Source organism: Myxocyprinus asiaticus, chromosome 1 (assembly GCF_019703515.2).
Source record: "Myxocyprinus asiaticus isolate MX2 ecotype Aquarium Trade chromosome 1, UBuf_Myxa_2, whole genome shotgun sequence".
Lineage (NCBI taxonomy): Eukaryota > Metazoa > Chordata > Actinopteri > Cypriniformes > Catostomidae > Myxocyprinus > Myxocyprinus asiaticus.
In genome coordinates this window covers 22045207-22062102 of record NC_059344.1, presented here as the reverse complement: position 1 = coordinate 22062102, position 16896 = coordinate 22045207, and the positions used below count along the sequence as shown (strand labels likewise).

Here is a 16896-nt window from a genome sequence, read left to right as displayed (position 1 = left end):
TAATTTCTCATTTTATTGTATGGAAGTATTACCTGCTGAAGGCTGTGTCCTTGGAGCTGATGACCTGTTGTTTGGCATTAGGTCCAAGGTAAGGGACTTGAGTCAAGTGAGACTGAGTCAGCATATTTTCTCTCTGAGCAGCAGCTTCTACGGCCCCCTTCAGCCTCTGCACTATGTCCCCAAGCTGCTCCATCAGTCTCTTTCCTCTAAGGAGCTCCGAATCCTGGGCCAGGCGCACAAGTTCAAAGGAGGCCTTCTGATGGAGAAGCTGGTCACGAACTTCAGTCTGTCTGGAGGTGTAGTAATTTTGCCTGGCAATCTGAAGAGCAAGGTCGCCACGCACTACAGGAATATTTAGGAGGTGGGCACTCTCTCGTAATGCCGAGTGGACTGGATCTAACATTAGAGACTGAATTTCAGACTGAATAGTAAGGAGCTTGGATCGCAGGTCAGGCTCAATCCAGCTCGCCCGGGAGTAGCACAGAGACTATGAAAGGAAGAGAAAGAAATGAGGGGAGAGCATAAGACAAATAATAAATATGGTATATTAGGAAAATACTAAACAGTGAAAGGCAGAGGAAATATTGCCCCAATTTTATGTTCTACATCAGCTAATATCGGTCTCAATCCAAATTTGCTGTGTCATATTTTAGAGTAGAATTAGGTAAAACAACTCTGTAAAGCTCAGTAAATTCCAATCCATGTAGAGTGCCCTGCATAAGAAGCACGGGGAGTGCTGACTGCCAACTTAAGTGTAAATGTATTTTAATCCATTTTGGTAAACTGGTTTGCAAGTAGGTAACAAAGCATTTCAAACATGGCTTAATGGCACTCTTGGATTACGCTTATAAAAATGAAAGGTTTTACAACAATGTTAATGAAAATGTTAAAATAAATGTTTTCCTGGTCTTTTCATTAGTTAGCTCATCAGTTAATTTTCTTGTATTGAACGGGATGTCTGCTATGATCTATATTTAATCACAAATTGTCTGTTTAGTCAAATTCCTATATTTTATGGCAATATTCAGTGTACACACACAGAAGCTCTTAGATTTTTCATTCCTGCGGTTCATTTGTTTTAATAGTAAAAACAATAAAACATTCATAAAACAAAAATTAAGTGGTCAGATATTGTCCTAGTCATGCATGAAATGTCAAATAACTTTTTTTTTTTTAAATATATATTTTTTAAATATGAATGATATATAAGAACTATAAATCCAAAAGGAGTGGGAGCTAAAAAATAAATACAAAATAAATAATTACTCTTGAAATGTTTTGGATGGCACATATGTATTCATAAACAATAAACTGTTATCCTTTTTAGTATTTACCTCTGTGCTGCTGTTTAGTTGCTGGGTGAGCCACTCTTTTACTGCCTTGTCTCCATTCTCCAATGCCCTTTCTTTCAGCAGCTGGTACTGTGCCACTATGTACGCCCACTGCAGTCGTGCCATCTCCTTCTTTCTGTGCTCTACTATTCCCTCATCTTCCTCACTCTCACTGCAGCAGCTCAGATTGGTCAGCTGGCACTGTTTGGATGTGGACATCTCCATCAAATCTGAGATGCCCTGAAAGAACTGACGCTGGGTGTAGGCAGTCAACACTTTAGTGAATTGCTGCTGCTGTTGGAGGAAGGGCTCTATAGACAACTGAGAGAGGAGCACTGGGGTCCCCGGTTGAGCAAATGAAAGTGGAGCATCTCCATCTCTACTCCTGAGGGAATGACTGTCGCTGTCGAAAAAGCCAGCTAGTTTGGTGGCCTCCTTTGACAGGTTCTCTACTGCCGAGTTGGTGCATGCATTTTCGCCCGCTAGAGCGGAGTTGGCATCCTTTACCATATTCCCTCCTTCTTGCAGCAGTGCTTGGGATGTGGAGGAGTTTGCCCCCCAGCTTGTGGCCAGCATCTGCAGCTTGTTGAGTCTGCGCTGTTTCAGTTGCTTCTCCTTGTGGAGAGCTTGAAGTTCTGTCTCAAGATCCTCAATCGACACATCTTCCTCTAGACCCAGCGCAGAAGAGCCCTGTGACCATACGGCTCCATCCAGGGGTGAACAGGTCTTAAGAAGTTCACCCAGTGTCGCCTTGTCCAAAATGGACTTCCCAGAATCTCGGAGGGCCTTGTATGCCTGCACTTCCTCCAGTGCTAGAACATTGTTGCGGTTCAGTCTGTTGCAGACGACCCGTAAAAGGTGCAAGTTATCTGGTGCGGTGTCAAATAACCAGTCAAACTCAGAACCTTTCAACGAGGACGCCCCTGGGTAACCCAACCGTGACAACGCCTCAACAAACTGAGCCCCATCCAGCATGGCTGCTTTTGTGAACTCAGCCCAGACTTCCAAGATTTTTCCTTATCCTAAAGAGGATGGTCAGAGGACATGGCAGCAAGCCCAACTTATTCTAGGCATTCTACACATTTAAGAGAGATCATACAAGGCGAGTGTTGCATGATAAAGTGTGAAAAAAGGAAAACACAAACACAAAGCCTAACTGTTTCAGTTGGAAGTGCTCTGACAGATAAATGTAATATTTTGCCTGATATATGTTGTGTGAAGACAAACAAGCTGGAAATACATTAGCACAACATACTTAAATGAAAACAAAATGCTTAAATTTAAAGGAATATTTAATAATCCATATGACTCCAGTGGTTAAATCCATGTCTTCAGAAATGATATGATAGTCAAAACAGTAGAAACAGATCAGTCCTTTATTTACCATAAATCTACACTTTCACCAGCCCTCCTATGCACATTCACAAGGAACCTTAGTTATCGGAAGGTGCAAAATCCACTATCTGTCGACTTCTACCACGTTCACGAGAGTTCTTCTGTTTTTTGCCGATTTGCATTCTTTGTGCATTTCACCACCTACTGTGTGGAGAAAGAAAAAAAATGGAGGGATAAAGCAAAGGAAAAAAATAAATAAATCATTTGCATAACAGCCCAGTAGGTGGCGATGTGCAAAAAGAATGCAAATCGCCAAAAAACAGAACGTTGTAGAAGTCGACCGATAGTGGATTTTGCACATACCGATAACTACTAAGGTAGTGGGAAAGGCTGATAACTGATTAATTGGCCGATAATTTTTAAAAGATTAATACAACTGTCAAAAATTTTACTTATTTTCCATTCTATGATGGGCACAAACAGAGTCCAAAATTAATAAAATCCCAGATGCAAATTATTGTTCAACTTCAACCAAAATCCCAATAATAACCAGAAGAAAAAAATTTTTTTTGTTAAAAATATCCCTTTCATGACACAAGGCTCTGTTTGTGGAATTTACATTCTATATGTTTTCAAATAATGTTTGGGAGTAAATGTTAGAGATCTAACATTAGAGACTGGACTTTTTATACAGATTCAGTTATCACTATAAATCTATTAAACTCAATGACTATAGAATTATAATATCTGTATAAAAAGTACTGAACATTTACTCCCAAAAACAGGTCTTGTGCTATATAAAGAATAATATTCTGAGTGTTTTACAGTTGGTTCCATGTCTCTAGGTCAAACAGTCATTGAGTTTAATGGAATTAGAATATTACAAACATTTACACTATATTTATTTGAAAACATATAGAATGTAAATTCCACAAACAGAGCCTTGTGTCATGAAAGGGATATTTTTAACAACATTTCATATTTTTGTGATGTCATAATATCAAATGGTTAAATTGTTTAATTGATTTGATTTATAGGGCTAATAAAATTGATATTAAAATAAAAATCTCCTTTTTTTTTTAAAATTCAGCTTTGCGCTAGGCAAAGAAAACCTATTCATGCATTTCCAAGTTGGTTTGGCTTGAAAATGTTATAGGCACAGATTTTAATGGGTATTGTTGCGAATGTCAAATATAAAACTAACTTTAACGCACTGAATGAGATGACGCGTTTCTTTGTGTTATATTACCCTGGAATCAGTTTAAAAAAATTAATTACCACAGCTGCAAGGGGGTTTCTATTACAGCTGCTGAGAGAGTGACAGTAAATTTGGCATCTTCTCCCATCTGTCTTAATCCACTGCTCTTTATTTTTATTATTTTATTTGCTCTTGGAGCAAATGGGTAAGTAAAAATATTATATGTTGTGATCTCCCATTCACCGCTGTCGAAGTTTACTCTGCAATCGTTTACTTCCGCGTTCCCAAACCCGGATTGTGAAAAATGTCTATCCAAACAGGAAGTTAGATGACAAAATTCGGAAGAGCGGAGCGCGGAAAAGGGGCGGGGCTGAATAAAACGGGTAAACACGTCATAATCCGCGTCACTTGTGTAAAACAGTATTTTCAGACATGGCTCTGACAAATTCCTCAGAAAGCACGTGCCTTTCTTTAGTTTTAAAGGAATGTTTCCGATTCAATACAAATTAAACTCAATCGACAGCAGCTGATGCATAATGTTCACCACAAAAATAATTTCTCCTTGTCCTCTCCTTTTACAGAAAAATCTGGGTTTCAGTGAGGCACTTACTATGGAAGTGAACGGGGCCAATCCGTAAACGTTTCAAAAATAGGCCGTATATCTGAAATTATTATTTTTTGTTTTTGTTTGTGTGTGTGTGTGTGTGGTATTCAAGATTATGCCACAAATGCTGTCGATTGAGCTTAACTTGTACTGAACCCGGAATATTCATTTGACGCAGAAATGTATTATGAACAACGTTAATTTTGAAACCAAGTGCCTTTTAAATAACCAATGACTTGATAAATGTCTTGACTAGGCCAAGTTAGCATACTTACTGGTTATCTGAGGAATGAGAACAATACCTTATTTATTTGCTATAGAATTCAAAAATGACTATATTTCTATATATATTTACAGGTTTAAAAGCAAATTAAATGCCCCTACCTTTGAAAAGCTCAGGTCGGTTTGTTGTCATCCGTCAGGACGGTCAGTCTTTCGCGTGCCACTTCCGAAATGCCCGCGCTTACTTACGTCACGTCACGTCACGTGGGATGGGTTCTTGAACAACGTATTATTTTAAAAGCATATTCATGGCCGCAGAAGTTGGATAGGTATTATAATATTGCGTTACGTTGAATGAAAATGTATAAAAGTGGAGGTTTTGAAAAACATTCAGACACGTCTTCCTCGGAAATGATTGGCAAATGTAGTTGTCCAATCAGATTAAAGAACAATGTCACCTGACTGAGATTCAGTAGCTTGTAGTGCGAGTTGATCCCTCCCTCGAACAAGCGTTTACGTTCACTGCAGCTGCAACTGCGTGCACTACAAAGCCGCAAGTATAATAGAAGAATAGAAAGCTTTGTGGATACAGCATTGACAGCACGTATATGTATTAAGACAGTTATATTATATTGTGGTGGTTATCCCCCGCCGCTACTGTTCAGACCGCTGCTTTCTGTGTTGTTGTTGTGAAGGGTTGCACAGACTCAGAGTAGAGAAAGTTGGCCTCGCGTTAATGTTAGTGTTGCTAAGGAAGAGTTCACCTCTTGTACTCTTCTTTGCACCTGTCGAAACGTGCATGCAATATTTCTTTCGTTTATTCATTCATTTTGTTGTTCCAAGCAAAGAGCCATGGTTCAAGCCAAAACTTGGGTCCTGAAGCAGCACTTTGAGGGCTTTCCCAAAGTCAGCGACTTTGAGCTGAAAGAAGAGCAGCTCCCGGAGCCCAGAAGTGGAGGTTTGTGCGTCTCAGATTTCATGCTTTTCTTACTCTACTGCTCCCTTTTCCCCGTTTTGAACAAAAAAAGGGACAATTATTATTTTTATTTTTCAGAGGTTCTTCTGGAGGCTCAGTTCCTCAGTGTGGATCCTTACATGCGGTGAGTAAAGACTTTAATGACTAAGTGCACTAACATATCTGCATTTAAGGTCTGTCTTTTGACATGCAAAACACCATACTGATCCTGCATGTTTGTAAATCATTCTTTGGTAGGTGTTTTATACATGAATGTTATTTTTTCCCTACAAAATCTTTAAAGACCATACAGTCATGTTCGAATGCAAGCTGGAGACGTGATGATCGGAACTCAAGTGGCCAAGTAAAAGAAATAACCATTCTCTTACATAACAGCTGCTTGACATCTACATTATCTTCAGACCAGCTTAATTAAGTATAATCCTATTTGACAGCATCACAACGGAAATCATGAATCCCAGTCAGTGTAAAATGGCAAGTTACCAACAATCTGTTTATGATTTGAGAGAAAAGATCTGTAATTAATTTAAAGTCACTTGGTAATAAACAGTTCAGGGACTGGCACAGTGTTCAGTGGCGACTGTTTATATCACACGTTTTGAGTGTTCAGTCAAAAAGGTGCTGTAAGCGATATATATATTATTTATTTATTTTTCATGGAAAGGTATGCAAAACATGTTTCCTACTCCCTGAAAGATATTAATGAAATTTCTCATGATCTGTGTGACAGCTCTAGACTCCGTAATCAGCAAACAAAAATGTGTCCGTGGGCCGAGGTCTCTGACGCTTTCTGCCTGTCAATCATTTTGCACATAGTATTGTAGTTGCAGCCTTGCAGAATGCCATTTTTTTGCCATGTTGCTCATAACAGTTGTCAGCTGAGGGCGCTATTTTGCTGCTGTTGTCTTTGTCAACCGCTTTTGCTCGGTGTCTGTTTTAATAAAGCTCATTTGGTATCTTTAAAGTGTGGGATTTTGGAAAGGGGGGGAAAGTCAACAGCTTGTGGAAATTCTAGAAAGGCTAAACATCGCTTGCAGCACCTTTAAACGCACAACAATAGGAGAATGCCTCTTTCAATTGCAGCTTTCAATTACAGGTGTCTGTCTTACAAACTGATACCTTGTGTATTTATTGATGGTATATTTATTTTTGTATGTTTTTACGATTCAATGGTAAATAGATTTGAGTTAGTTTTCAACTATAGTTATAATTGCATCATGACAGGTTTTACTACAGCAGGCCCTTCAAATCACATGCTGTGTGTTGTTTTATTCATATGTTCATTTAATTTTTCACAATCTCTTCTTTGATTTTAGAGTGATTCAAAGCAATAACCCATCATTTCCTGTGGGTTGCCATGTGATTGGTCGATGCAGGTGAAGAACACACACAGTTTCAGATGGGCAGGATATCACACGAGTCTTGGCTGACTGGCCTCAGGGTGTCCCCCTCTCCCATGCCCTTGGAGCTATAGGCATGCCAGGGTACAAACCCACTGCTTCTTTCAAAGCATTAAGAGCATAAATAGGCACTAGGAAAACAGAAAGAATTCAACAGCACAGGATGTCAAACTTTAAAGGGATAGTTGACCCAAAAATGAAAATTCTATCATTATTTACTCACCCTCATGATATCCCAGGTGTGTATGACAAGAAAAATATTTTAGCTCAGTAGGTCCTTAAAATGCAAGTGAATGGAGATTTCTTTTTTGAAGCTCCAAAAATCACAGACAGTCATCATAAAGGTCATAGATACGACTCCAGCGGTTAAATTCATGTCTTATAAAGCGACACGAACACTTTTGGTGCAAAAAAATATCAATAGTTAAGTACTTTTTAACTATTAACAATTGCTTCTTTTAGGCTTTACGAGAGGGTGGAGTCCAAGCGGTCTTTCATGTGACGTATTTTGTTACCATGATACAGAGATAATCTCACATTCTCCACTCGGTTTAGACATCCAGGATAAGCACACAAACGCACCATTCTGAGTAAAAAAACAAAAACGGGTCAATACAGATCTAAACCAAAACCAACCAAGCTACTGTACAGCGTTCCTTCTCACTTGTAAACAGCGCTGCTCTTCCAGCTTTGACTCATGTGCGTCAGTTCTCTCGTGTTTCAAATGCCAATGTGATTACGTCACACGCACATACCTCTCCTGACCGATTTAGACTTGATTTAGAGTTTTTTTTTTTTATTATTAATCTTTTTCGCACCAAAAGTGATCGTGTCACTTTAGAAGACATTACTTTAACAGCTGGTGGCGTATGGATGACGTTTATGCTTCAAAAGAGAAATCTCCATTCACTTGCATTTTATGGACCTACTGAGCCAAGATATTTTTTCTTCAAATATGTTCTGGTGAAGAAAGAAATTCATACACAGCTGTGATATCATGAGAGTGAGTAAATGATGAGAGAATTTTTATTTTTTGGTGAACTGTCCCTTTAAATCTGAGAAAAAAAAACTAAATCTGTAATGCAGTGCATTTAATTAAGGAAACTTATTTTTGAGCTCAGACAGCAAAACTATCCTCAATTTTTTTTCCTAATTGTACTCTGTGCTCTTTTATTTGTGGCGTAACATGGCAGTGAAACAGCCTTATTCATTTGTTAATTTTCCAATGCATTTTAGAAAGCCTGCAGCGGTTTTAAAGATTGGAAGTGACCATGCATCCATGTCAGAAATTAGTTTTTTTTTTATTAAGGGGCAATGTTTGTCTGTTGAATGATGTTCAGGGGCATTTTTACATTTATTACGTATATGAGGGCATTTTTTTCCCCTTAACCAAAACACATACTTCACAAACTTTAATCAGAATCAAATAATTGAAACTGGACAATTATGGCTATTAATTATAAAATGAAAAAGTTATGCACCGGTTTTGCCTGTGAATCTTATTCTAAAAAGTGTTAATTACATTTGTAAATGACAATAATAAATAACATTAGTTATGCTCCACAGGCTGACTGCACTCTATGGTTTGGAGGAAGTTTGTAACATCAAACCAGGTGAAACCTTACTGGTGAATGCAGCTGCAGGGGCAGTGAGCTCCATAGCAGGTCAGATTGCCAAACTTAAAGGTTGCAAGGTGGTGGGTTCAGCTGGTAGTGATTACAAGGTGGCATACCTGAAAGAGCTGGGCTTTGACCAGGCCTTCAACTACAAGACTTTCTCACTGGAGGAAGCACTAAAGAGCGCTTCACCTGAAGGATATGACTGCTACTTTGAGAATGTAAGAAATTAATATTAGGGGTGGGTAAAAATATTGTTTTTCCGATGCATCGCAATCTTCATTTGAACAATCTCGATATCGATTCTTAAATCCCAAGATCAGTCTTTCACTCAGTGCGCAACCCTCCACTACAATGATAGGAAATCACTCGGATTTTCAACCAAATTTTGCACTCTGTGATTAAAGTGAATATATTTGGCAACTGGATGGTAAATGTTTAAATTTCACTCACCAGTAATTATGTAGTTTAGTCGTGAAGTGTTCAGCAGTGAGATCCTTGCACAGCGTGTTTAGAGTAAAAGTTGTTCCCTTACGACTCTGTACACTTGACATTGCATTTGGTAACACATATGGGGAGTGTCCTTCGACATGACCTAGTTGAAAACTCTCAACAATAACGCCAATAATATTGGCTGTGGTGTTTGAGCCCCGCATTTTTAGGCACAAAGCTGTCTGCTATAAAAGCAGGCGCGTAAACACCATTCCTCAGAATTTTCTTCCTTCAAGACAGCGATTCACCTCTAGTCAAGAAGCCCTCTACTGCTTCGCCGTCGACTACACGAGTCAGCAGGAGGGATGTTCACAGCAACGAGAAGACTCTCCGCTACCCTGCAGTGCTACGGCAAACATCACTCCGCCTCGCCACTTGACGCTTCACTGGTGAATGGCCCGCTTCGGCATCCTGATTCCCCGCAGCGCTTCGGCAGGAGTTGTGTATCCTTATAAGCATTGTATGTGTTCACGTCTTTTTAAAAGATGTTGTTCCTTGAGCAAGAGGCACATCCCGCCATCAGATCGGCATGAGAGCTGCATTCTCTGTCTGTGACACGTCTCATGGAGACAGACTGCCCTCACTGTGAGGGCATGAGTCTCAAGACGCTTCGCTTGCGAATAGCCCTCGTTCTGAGGGATGATTCAGCCTCCCGCATCCTCCCACCTGCCTCTTCTGTGATAACCGAGGGATCACACGAGGAGCGGCGGGGCCGCGAGGTCAAGCAAGATGAATTTGAGGTGGACCTCATGCTGGCACACGCCCCGTGAGCCCCTTAGTCTCCACGTAACGTGTCTATGCCGGTACATTATGTGTGTGACGAGTTCCGGCCCTCTGCGGTAGCGCCTCTTCTCGTTTGGCGGTTCTGACGCTGGGGTTGATGACGATGTCATGTCTCTCGCTGCATCAGGCAAGTGGTCAGTGGATGATGCTACCGCCCCTTCCCCCAGCGAGGGCAAGGAGCGTGTACGCACCACTGACAAGGAATGGTTCGTGTCCTTTCAAGGGCGGTCAAAGAGCTTTATATCAAGTGGTCTCCTCCAGAGGAACCTACACAATCTCGCCTTGATGAATGGTTCCTGCAGTCCAGACGCCATCAAGCGACCGTGTCTAGTAGATCTGCCCTGTCATAAAGAACTGTCAAAATCCTGGTGCGCACCCTATTCAGCTCGTCCACGCAGTGATTACATCCTCTCTAATGTGGATCACGGGGAAGAAAACGGTTATGCCCAACTCCCCCCTGTGGAGGAGGCAGTAGCGGCACACCTCTGCCCAGCGAGTAACAGGGCGTGGAAATCACGCCCCATACATCCTTCCAACCGTGCTGACAAACGTCCGCACTGGCTGGAAGAGCTTACTCAGCAGTGGGCCAAGCTGGTTCAGCACTCCACGCGATGGCGGTGCTCCAGGTCTTTCAAGCCAAGCTCCTCAATCAAATGGATAAGCAAGGCTACGATCCAGAGACATTTAAAGAGCTCCACACTGCTACGGCCTTAGTGCTGCATGCCACAAAATCACTGCACAGGCCATTGGCAACTCAATGGGCAACCTTGCAGTTCTGGATCGTCACATCTGGCTGACCCTTGCTTGACAAGAAAAAAGCCGCTCTGGATGCTCCAGTGTCTCCAGCCGGCCTCTCTGGCAGCTCTGTGGATAAGTAGCGGGCTATGAGACACTTTATGCCGAAACGGAGTGATGTATCACAGCCGTTTTGCTCCCACTCTTTTTCGAGCCAGCACCTTGACAAAAGCCACATGCCCGCTGTCTCAGCAAGCCATGGCCCAAATGAAAGCAGCCTAATCAGCGCACGCCCCATGTCGGCGGAAAAAAACCCCAGCACAGCAAAAGCGCTTCTGATTGGGACAGCTGTTTGAAGCAGAATGCAGAGCTCGCTGTTCCCTCCGGGTCTGCTCTGAAGAAGGCTCGATTGGAGAAACACAACACTGTTCCCCATCTCCCCACTGTTTGTCGGGAAAGGAATATTGCTGTTCATAATTGTTCAAAATGTTGTTTCTGTGTCTCACATTCATATGAATGCAATAAATGCAAAAAAGAATACAGTGCTCGTTGCACATGAACAAGACGCTCACACATTCTCAATAAAGAGGTTTTTTCCTCTTCAAAGCCCACACATTGTGCACAACTGGTTCCCACTGGCGAGCGGCGCATTATATCATACAATGAACAAACCAAATCGCCCTCTGTTCTGTTACGTGGACGCGTGGCGAGCCCTTATTGGTATTTCAGATTGGGTGCTAAAAATGATCGAACATGGGGATACGATCCAATTTGCACATCTGCCACAGCGGTGTTCTGTCTTCCAATTTTCTTTTTTGTTAAAGAGACAGTACCAGTTTTAGCACGTGTTCAACAAATCAATGTAAATAGTACAAATTATGCAATTTAACAATAAATACAGTTGAAGTCAGAAGTTTACATACACTTAGGTTGAAGTCATTAAAACTCATTTTTAACCACTCCACAGATTGAATATTAGCAATCTATAGTTTTGGCAAGTCGTTTAGGACATCTACTTTGTGCATGACACGAGTAATCTTTCCAACAATTGTTTACAGACAGATTGTTTCACTTTTAACTGACTATATCACAATTCCAGTGGGTCAGAAGTTTACATTCATTGAGTTAACTGTGCCATTAAGCAGCTTGGAAAATTCCAGAAAATTATGTCAAGCCTTTAGGCAATTAGCCAATTAACTTCTGATAAACTAATTGGAGTCAATTGGAGGTGTACCTGTGGATGTATTTTAAGGCCTACCTTCAAACTCTGTGCCTTTTTGCTTGACATCATGGGAAAATCAAAAGAAATCAGCCAAGACCTCAGAAAAAAATTTGTGGACCTTCACAAGTCTGGTTCATCCTTCAGCAATTTCCAAATGCCACAAAGGTACCACGTTAATCTGTACAAACATTAGTAAGCAAGTATAAACACCATGGGACCACACAGCCATCATACTGCTCAGGAAGGAGACGCATTCTGTCTCCTAGAGATGAAAGTAGTTTGGTGTGAAAAGTACAATCAATCCCAGAACAACAGCAAAGGACCTTGTGAAGATGCTGGAGGAAACAGGTAGACATGTATCTATATCCACAGTCAAATGAGTCCGATATCAACATAACTTGAAAGATCTTACTTTTTGGAGAAATTTCCTCTGGCCTGATGAAACAAAAATTGAACTTTTTGGCCATAATGGCTATTATGTTTGGAGGAAGAAGGGTGAGGCTTGCAAGCTGAAGAACACCATCCCAACAGTGAAGCATGGGGGTGACAGCATCATGTTGTGGGAGTGCTTTGCTGCAGGAGGGACTGGTGCACTTCACAAAATAGATGGCATCATGAGGAAGGAAAATTATGTGGATATACTGAAGCAATATCTGAAGACATCAGCCAGGAAGTTAAAGCTCGGTCGCAAATGGGTCTTCCAAATGGGCAATGACCCCAAGCATACCTCCAAAGTTGTGGCAAAAATGGCTTAAGGACAACAAAGTCAAGGTACTGGAGTGGCCATCACAAAGCCCTGACCTCAATCTGATAGAAAATTTGTGGGCAGAGCTGAAAAAGCGTGTGTGAGCAAGGAGGCCTACAAACCTGACTCAGTTACACCAGTTCTGACTGGAGGAATGGGCCAAAATTTCAGCAACTTATTGTGAGAAGCTTGTGGAAGGCTACCCAAAACGTTTGACCCAAGTTAAACAATTTAAAGGCAATGCTACCAAATACTAACATGTATGTAAACTTCTGACCCACTGGGAATATGATGAAAGAAACAAAAGCTGAAATAAATCATTCTCTCTTCTATTATTCTGACATTTCACATTCTTAAAATAAAGTGATCCTAACTGATCTAAGACGGGGAATGTTTTCTGTGATTAAATGTCAGGAATTGTGAAAAACTGAGTTTAAATGTATTTGGCTAAGGTGTATGTAAACTTCTGACTTCAACTGTATGTAACAAAAATAATATATGAAATATAATATTTATTGATTGAATACATTTATTTGTTTATTTTTAAAAAGCCAAAATGTGACAAATGATGAAAAAGTAATAAAATATAATTGTAAATTTAATATGTCCTAATTAACCTAGTTAAAAGGTCCCCTGTATAATTAACAGCATTAGCTGGGAGATCATTTCTTTTATATTTAAGCAAAAGGGACATTATAACTGAAATAAACCCATATGAATCGATGTCGAATCAGAATCGAATCAAGAGCTTATGAAACGGAATCGAATTGAATCTGGAAATCTCTGTCAGTACCCAGCCCTAATTAATATTATGAAATATGTATTAGGAAACGACCTCTTAAAATAATAATAGATTTGAGTGGGCCTGATTTTGAGATTAGAATTGGATTTTAATTTGAAGAATACAGCATTATACTCCTGATTATTCAATGATTTGTAAACCCGTTTGATTTCCAGGTGGGCGGTTATTTTTCAAGTGTTGCTATTCCACAGATGAAGGCTTTTGGACGGATTGCAGTGTGTGGAGGAATATCCTTGTACAATGACACCACCCCTCAGACAGGTTTGTTTCTTATGTGTGTGTGATAGCCATTTTGCTGTTGTCCAGTAGTGGGTGTTATAAATTACCTTGATGCCAGAGATTCTGCACCTTCAGAGTGATATTGGACAAAATGCAAAACATGCTTAGTCACCATTAATGAATGATAAACAGAAAGGAATTAGGCATACATAGATTGTCCATTTACAGCAGTGGTAATGTGTGGTTTTTTTTTTTTTTTTTTTTGTAGGCCCTTATTCACACCTGCACATGATTTTTAAGCTGTTAAAAATGGAAGGTTTCTTGGTGAGCAGGTGGGAGCATAAAAATGAAGAGTCATTGAGGCGAATGTTGACCTGGATGCAAGAGGCAAGTTATAAACACTTGGCTTCATTCAACAATACTGGCTTATTAAAGAGTGCGTGGCTTTTTTAAGTTTAGCATTTTCTTAAGGACTGGCCAATGTATAGATGGCTTTGTCTCAAAATAATAACTTTACACAAATTGATAATGGTGCCATTTCTGTTGTTTTTTGATTTGGTGCTTTACAGGGGAAGCTGAAGTGTAGAGAGCATGTTACTGATGGGTTTGAAAACATGCCTGCTGCTTTCATGGGGATGCTCAAGGGACAAAATATTGGGAAGGCCATTGTTAAAGTCTGATAGCAAGTCCTTCAGTAGTTTGTAGATGGAACAACAATGCTGCCTTTTCTGTTAGTGATTCTGCATTAAAGCTAGGGTGTGCTAGCATAACATTTTTTGTTATACTGTTTGAAAGTCTCTTCATATCCTGATAGCAATCAATAATTTAAGTGGTCTAAATGTAAAATATATATATATATATATATATATATTTTCTGTGGAAGGGACAGGATTAAAAAATTATCTACCAATCATTGCATTCGGTCTGAATGCATTGATTGGATATCCTTCCTGTCTGTCAATCTATATTTGCATACCGCCACGCAACTTGTTCGCGCAGACAATCACACGTCATCAGTGCGGGTTCCTTGACGCTGTGCAGAGCGAGCACGAGAATGGAAGGTGAACTGCAGCTACCTTATGTTCCTCCTGAACCACCAGTAAAAGAAAACAAGAAAGACCATGTTAGAAACTTCTACAACGAAAAAAACGTCTGGATCAAGAGCGTGCTAAAAGCAGAATTAACATTGGCGTTGCTTTTCCACACTGGAGGCAACTGCGGGACTCAAAGGGTCTGAAAAATGACGCCATGCAGTAGTGGTTCTAGCTTGTATGAGGCCCTGGGCGAAACCCGCTTCAACACGCCCCCAAATTTGTTGACCGAGGGTCTGTGTGGGTGCCTCGTGCCACCACGCAAGATGTCACACTGGGCAACTGCCCATGTCGCCCATGCCTAAATCCGCCACTGATGCCATGGTTGCTGTTTTTCTTTTGGACAGGTAATTACATGGTTTGATTTGTTTTTGATATATTTTGTTAATGTAATGAAGTATTTAGCTCATGTAGTTTGTGAATGAGACATGAGGTAATCTGAAACCATTGCGATCGATTCCACCAACACGTCTCTCCTCCTGGCGCTTAGACTCTGCCCTGTGTGTGTGTGTGTGTGTGTGTGCTCATGTGTGATAGAGGAGGCGTGGCTTTGGAGACACCTCTCAAAGCTAGCTTGCTAACTGCTAGTCTTTCTGGATTACACACCCTAGCTTTAATAATTAATCATTTCCGTGTTATGTGTTTACTGTTCAATGTCAAGTGCTTTGTTTTATAAATAAAAGATTCTAATAAATTTTTTTCTAAATGACTGTCACATTTTCTGTTTCCTAGGACAGAGAAATGTGTAAATCAAGAAATAAAGAAGATATTTTTTCTAAAATTAAGCCTATTTTTATGAGGAATATATATCTTTTAAAGTCTTAAATGAAAGTTGTTCAAAATTATTCAGAATTTCTACATGCTGTCATTGACAGCATAAATTTATTTGAACCAAAATCATGCAGATGAACAGCAGCATATACTGTAAATTAATTATTGTCATTGACAAGCTTGTGGAAACTGAAGTTGAAGGAGAAACTGAAAGTTTTCATTAACAATTCACAAAGTTATCACTAGGGTTGGGAATCGTAAGGAATTTTATGATTCCGATTCCTCGTAACGGTTCTTGTAAAGATTCCAGTAATTCTTTTAGTACTTTTTTTTATAATTATTTAGAAATGAGAAATGCAATTCTTATTGCATTTACTACCATATGCTGTCTGTTACCAAGTAATGAGATCATTTCAGATTTGTACAGAGCAGATATAGCAAATCAGAAATAAAATTAATACAGTTCTTGTAAAAGGTGTGTTTGCAAACTTTTTAGAGACATAAATACAATCCAACTCTATTTTAAATAAAGAAATCTAAACTAACACGAAATGTGATGGCATATTTAATTAATTTATATATTGTTTTATATTCCACTTATTACAGCAAAACTTGTGTATCTTTAATTATACATTGTCATATGAACAACCAGTCAGTAACTGCACTGCTTGATTTAATAGAGACACAGGTCATTATTAAATAAACAGCAACAGTTCCAGAGACAGTTTAGACTGTGTTTTGTAGCCTAATGTACTTCAGGCTTGTGAGATTCATAACTTGCACATCAGTGTAAGATTACTGGAAGCGCTGTATGTAGAACCGGTCCTTGGTTCCCAACCCTAGTTATCACAGAGAGCCACACAGGGTCTGCAGTGGCAATTTCAACTGAGTGTGCTAAGATTTTTAATGTACTGTAACTCATTAGATGATTTGATGTGGTTTTAGGGTCACATTGCAATAAAACAAACAATTATATCAATACTTGAAAGCAATTAAAGAGATAGTTCATCCAAAAATGAAAATTATCTCATCATTTACTCACCCTCATGCTTTTCCAGACGTGCATAGCATTCTTCTGCAGAACACAAATGAAGATTTTTATAAGGATATCTCAACTTTGTAGGTCCATTCAATGTACGTTAATGGTGACAAGAACTCCAAAAAGTACATAAAGGCTGCATAAAAGTAATCCATAAGACTCCAGTGGTTTAATCCATATCTTCTAAAGCAATATAATAGGTGTGGATGAGAAACAGATCAATATTTTAGTCATTTTTTACTGTGAATCTACACTTTCACTTCCACATACTAGTGTGGAAGTGACTTTCACATTCAGCCACCTACTGGTTGGGGC

The 16896-nt window shown here is 39.7% G+C and overlaps 1 protein-coding gene and 1 pseudogene across 1 annotated transcript in view; one reads left to right on the top strand and one right to left on the bottom strand.

Moving 5' to 3' along the window:
* The window catches only part of LOC127429190 (DNA polymerase nu-like), a 104665-nt gene extending 99553 nt beyond the window's left edge, over nt 1-5112 (bottom strand). Inside the window, exon 1 of the mRNA XM_051678101.1 lies at nt 4853-5112. Coding sequence (XP_051534061.1) covers nt 4853-4883 — 31 coding nt within the window. The 5' untranslated portion in view covers nt 4884-5112. The remainder of the gene's footprint in view (nt 1-4852) is intronic.
* An 87-nt stretch (nt 5113-5199) lies between these two features.
* LOC127429257 (prostaglandin reductase 1-like) lies at nt 5200-16406 on the top strand (annotated as a pseudogene).
* The last annotated feature ends 490 nt before the right edge of the window (nt 16407-16896 follow it).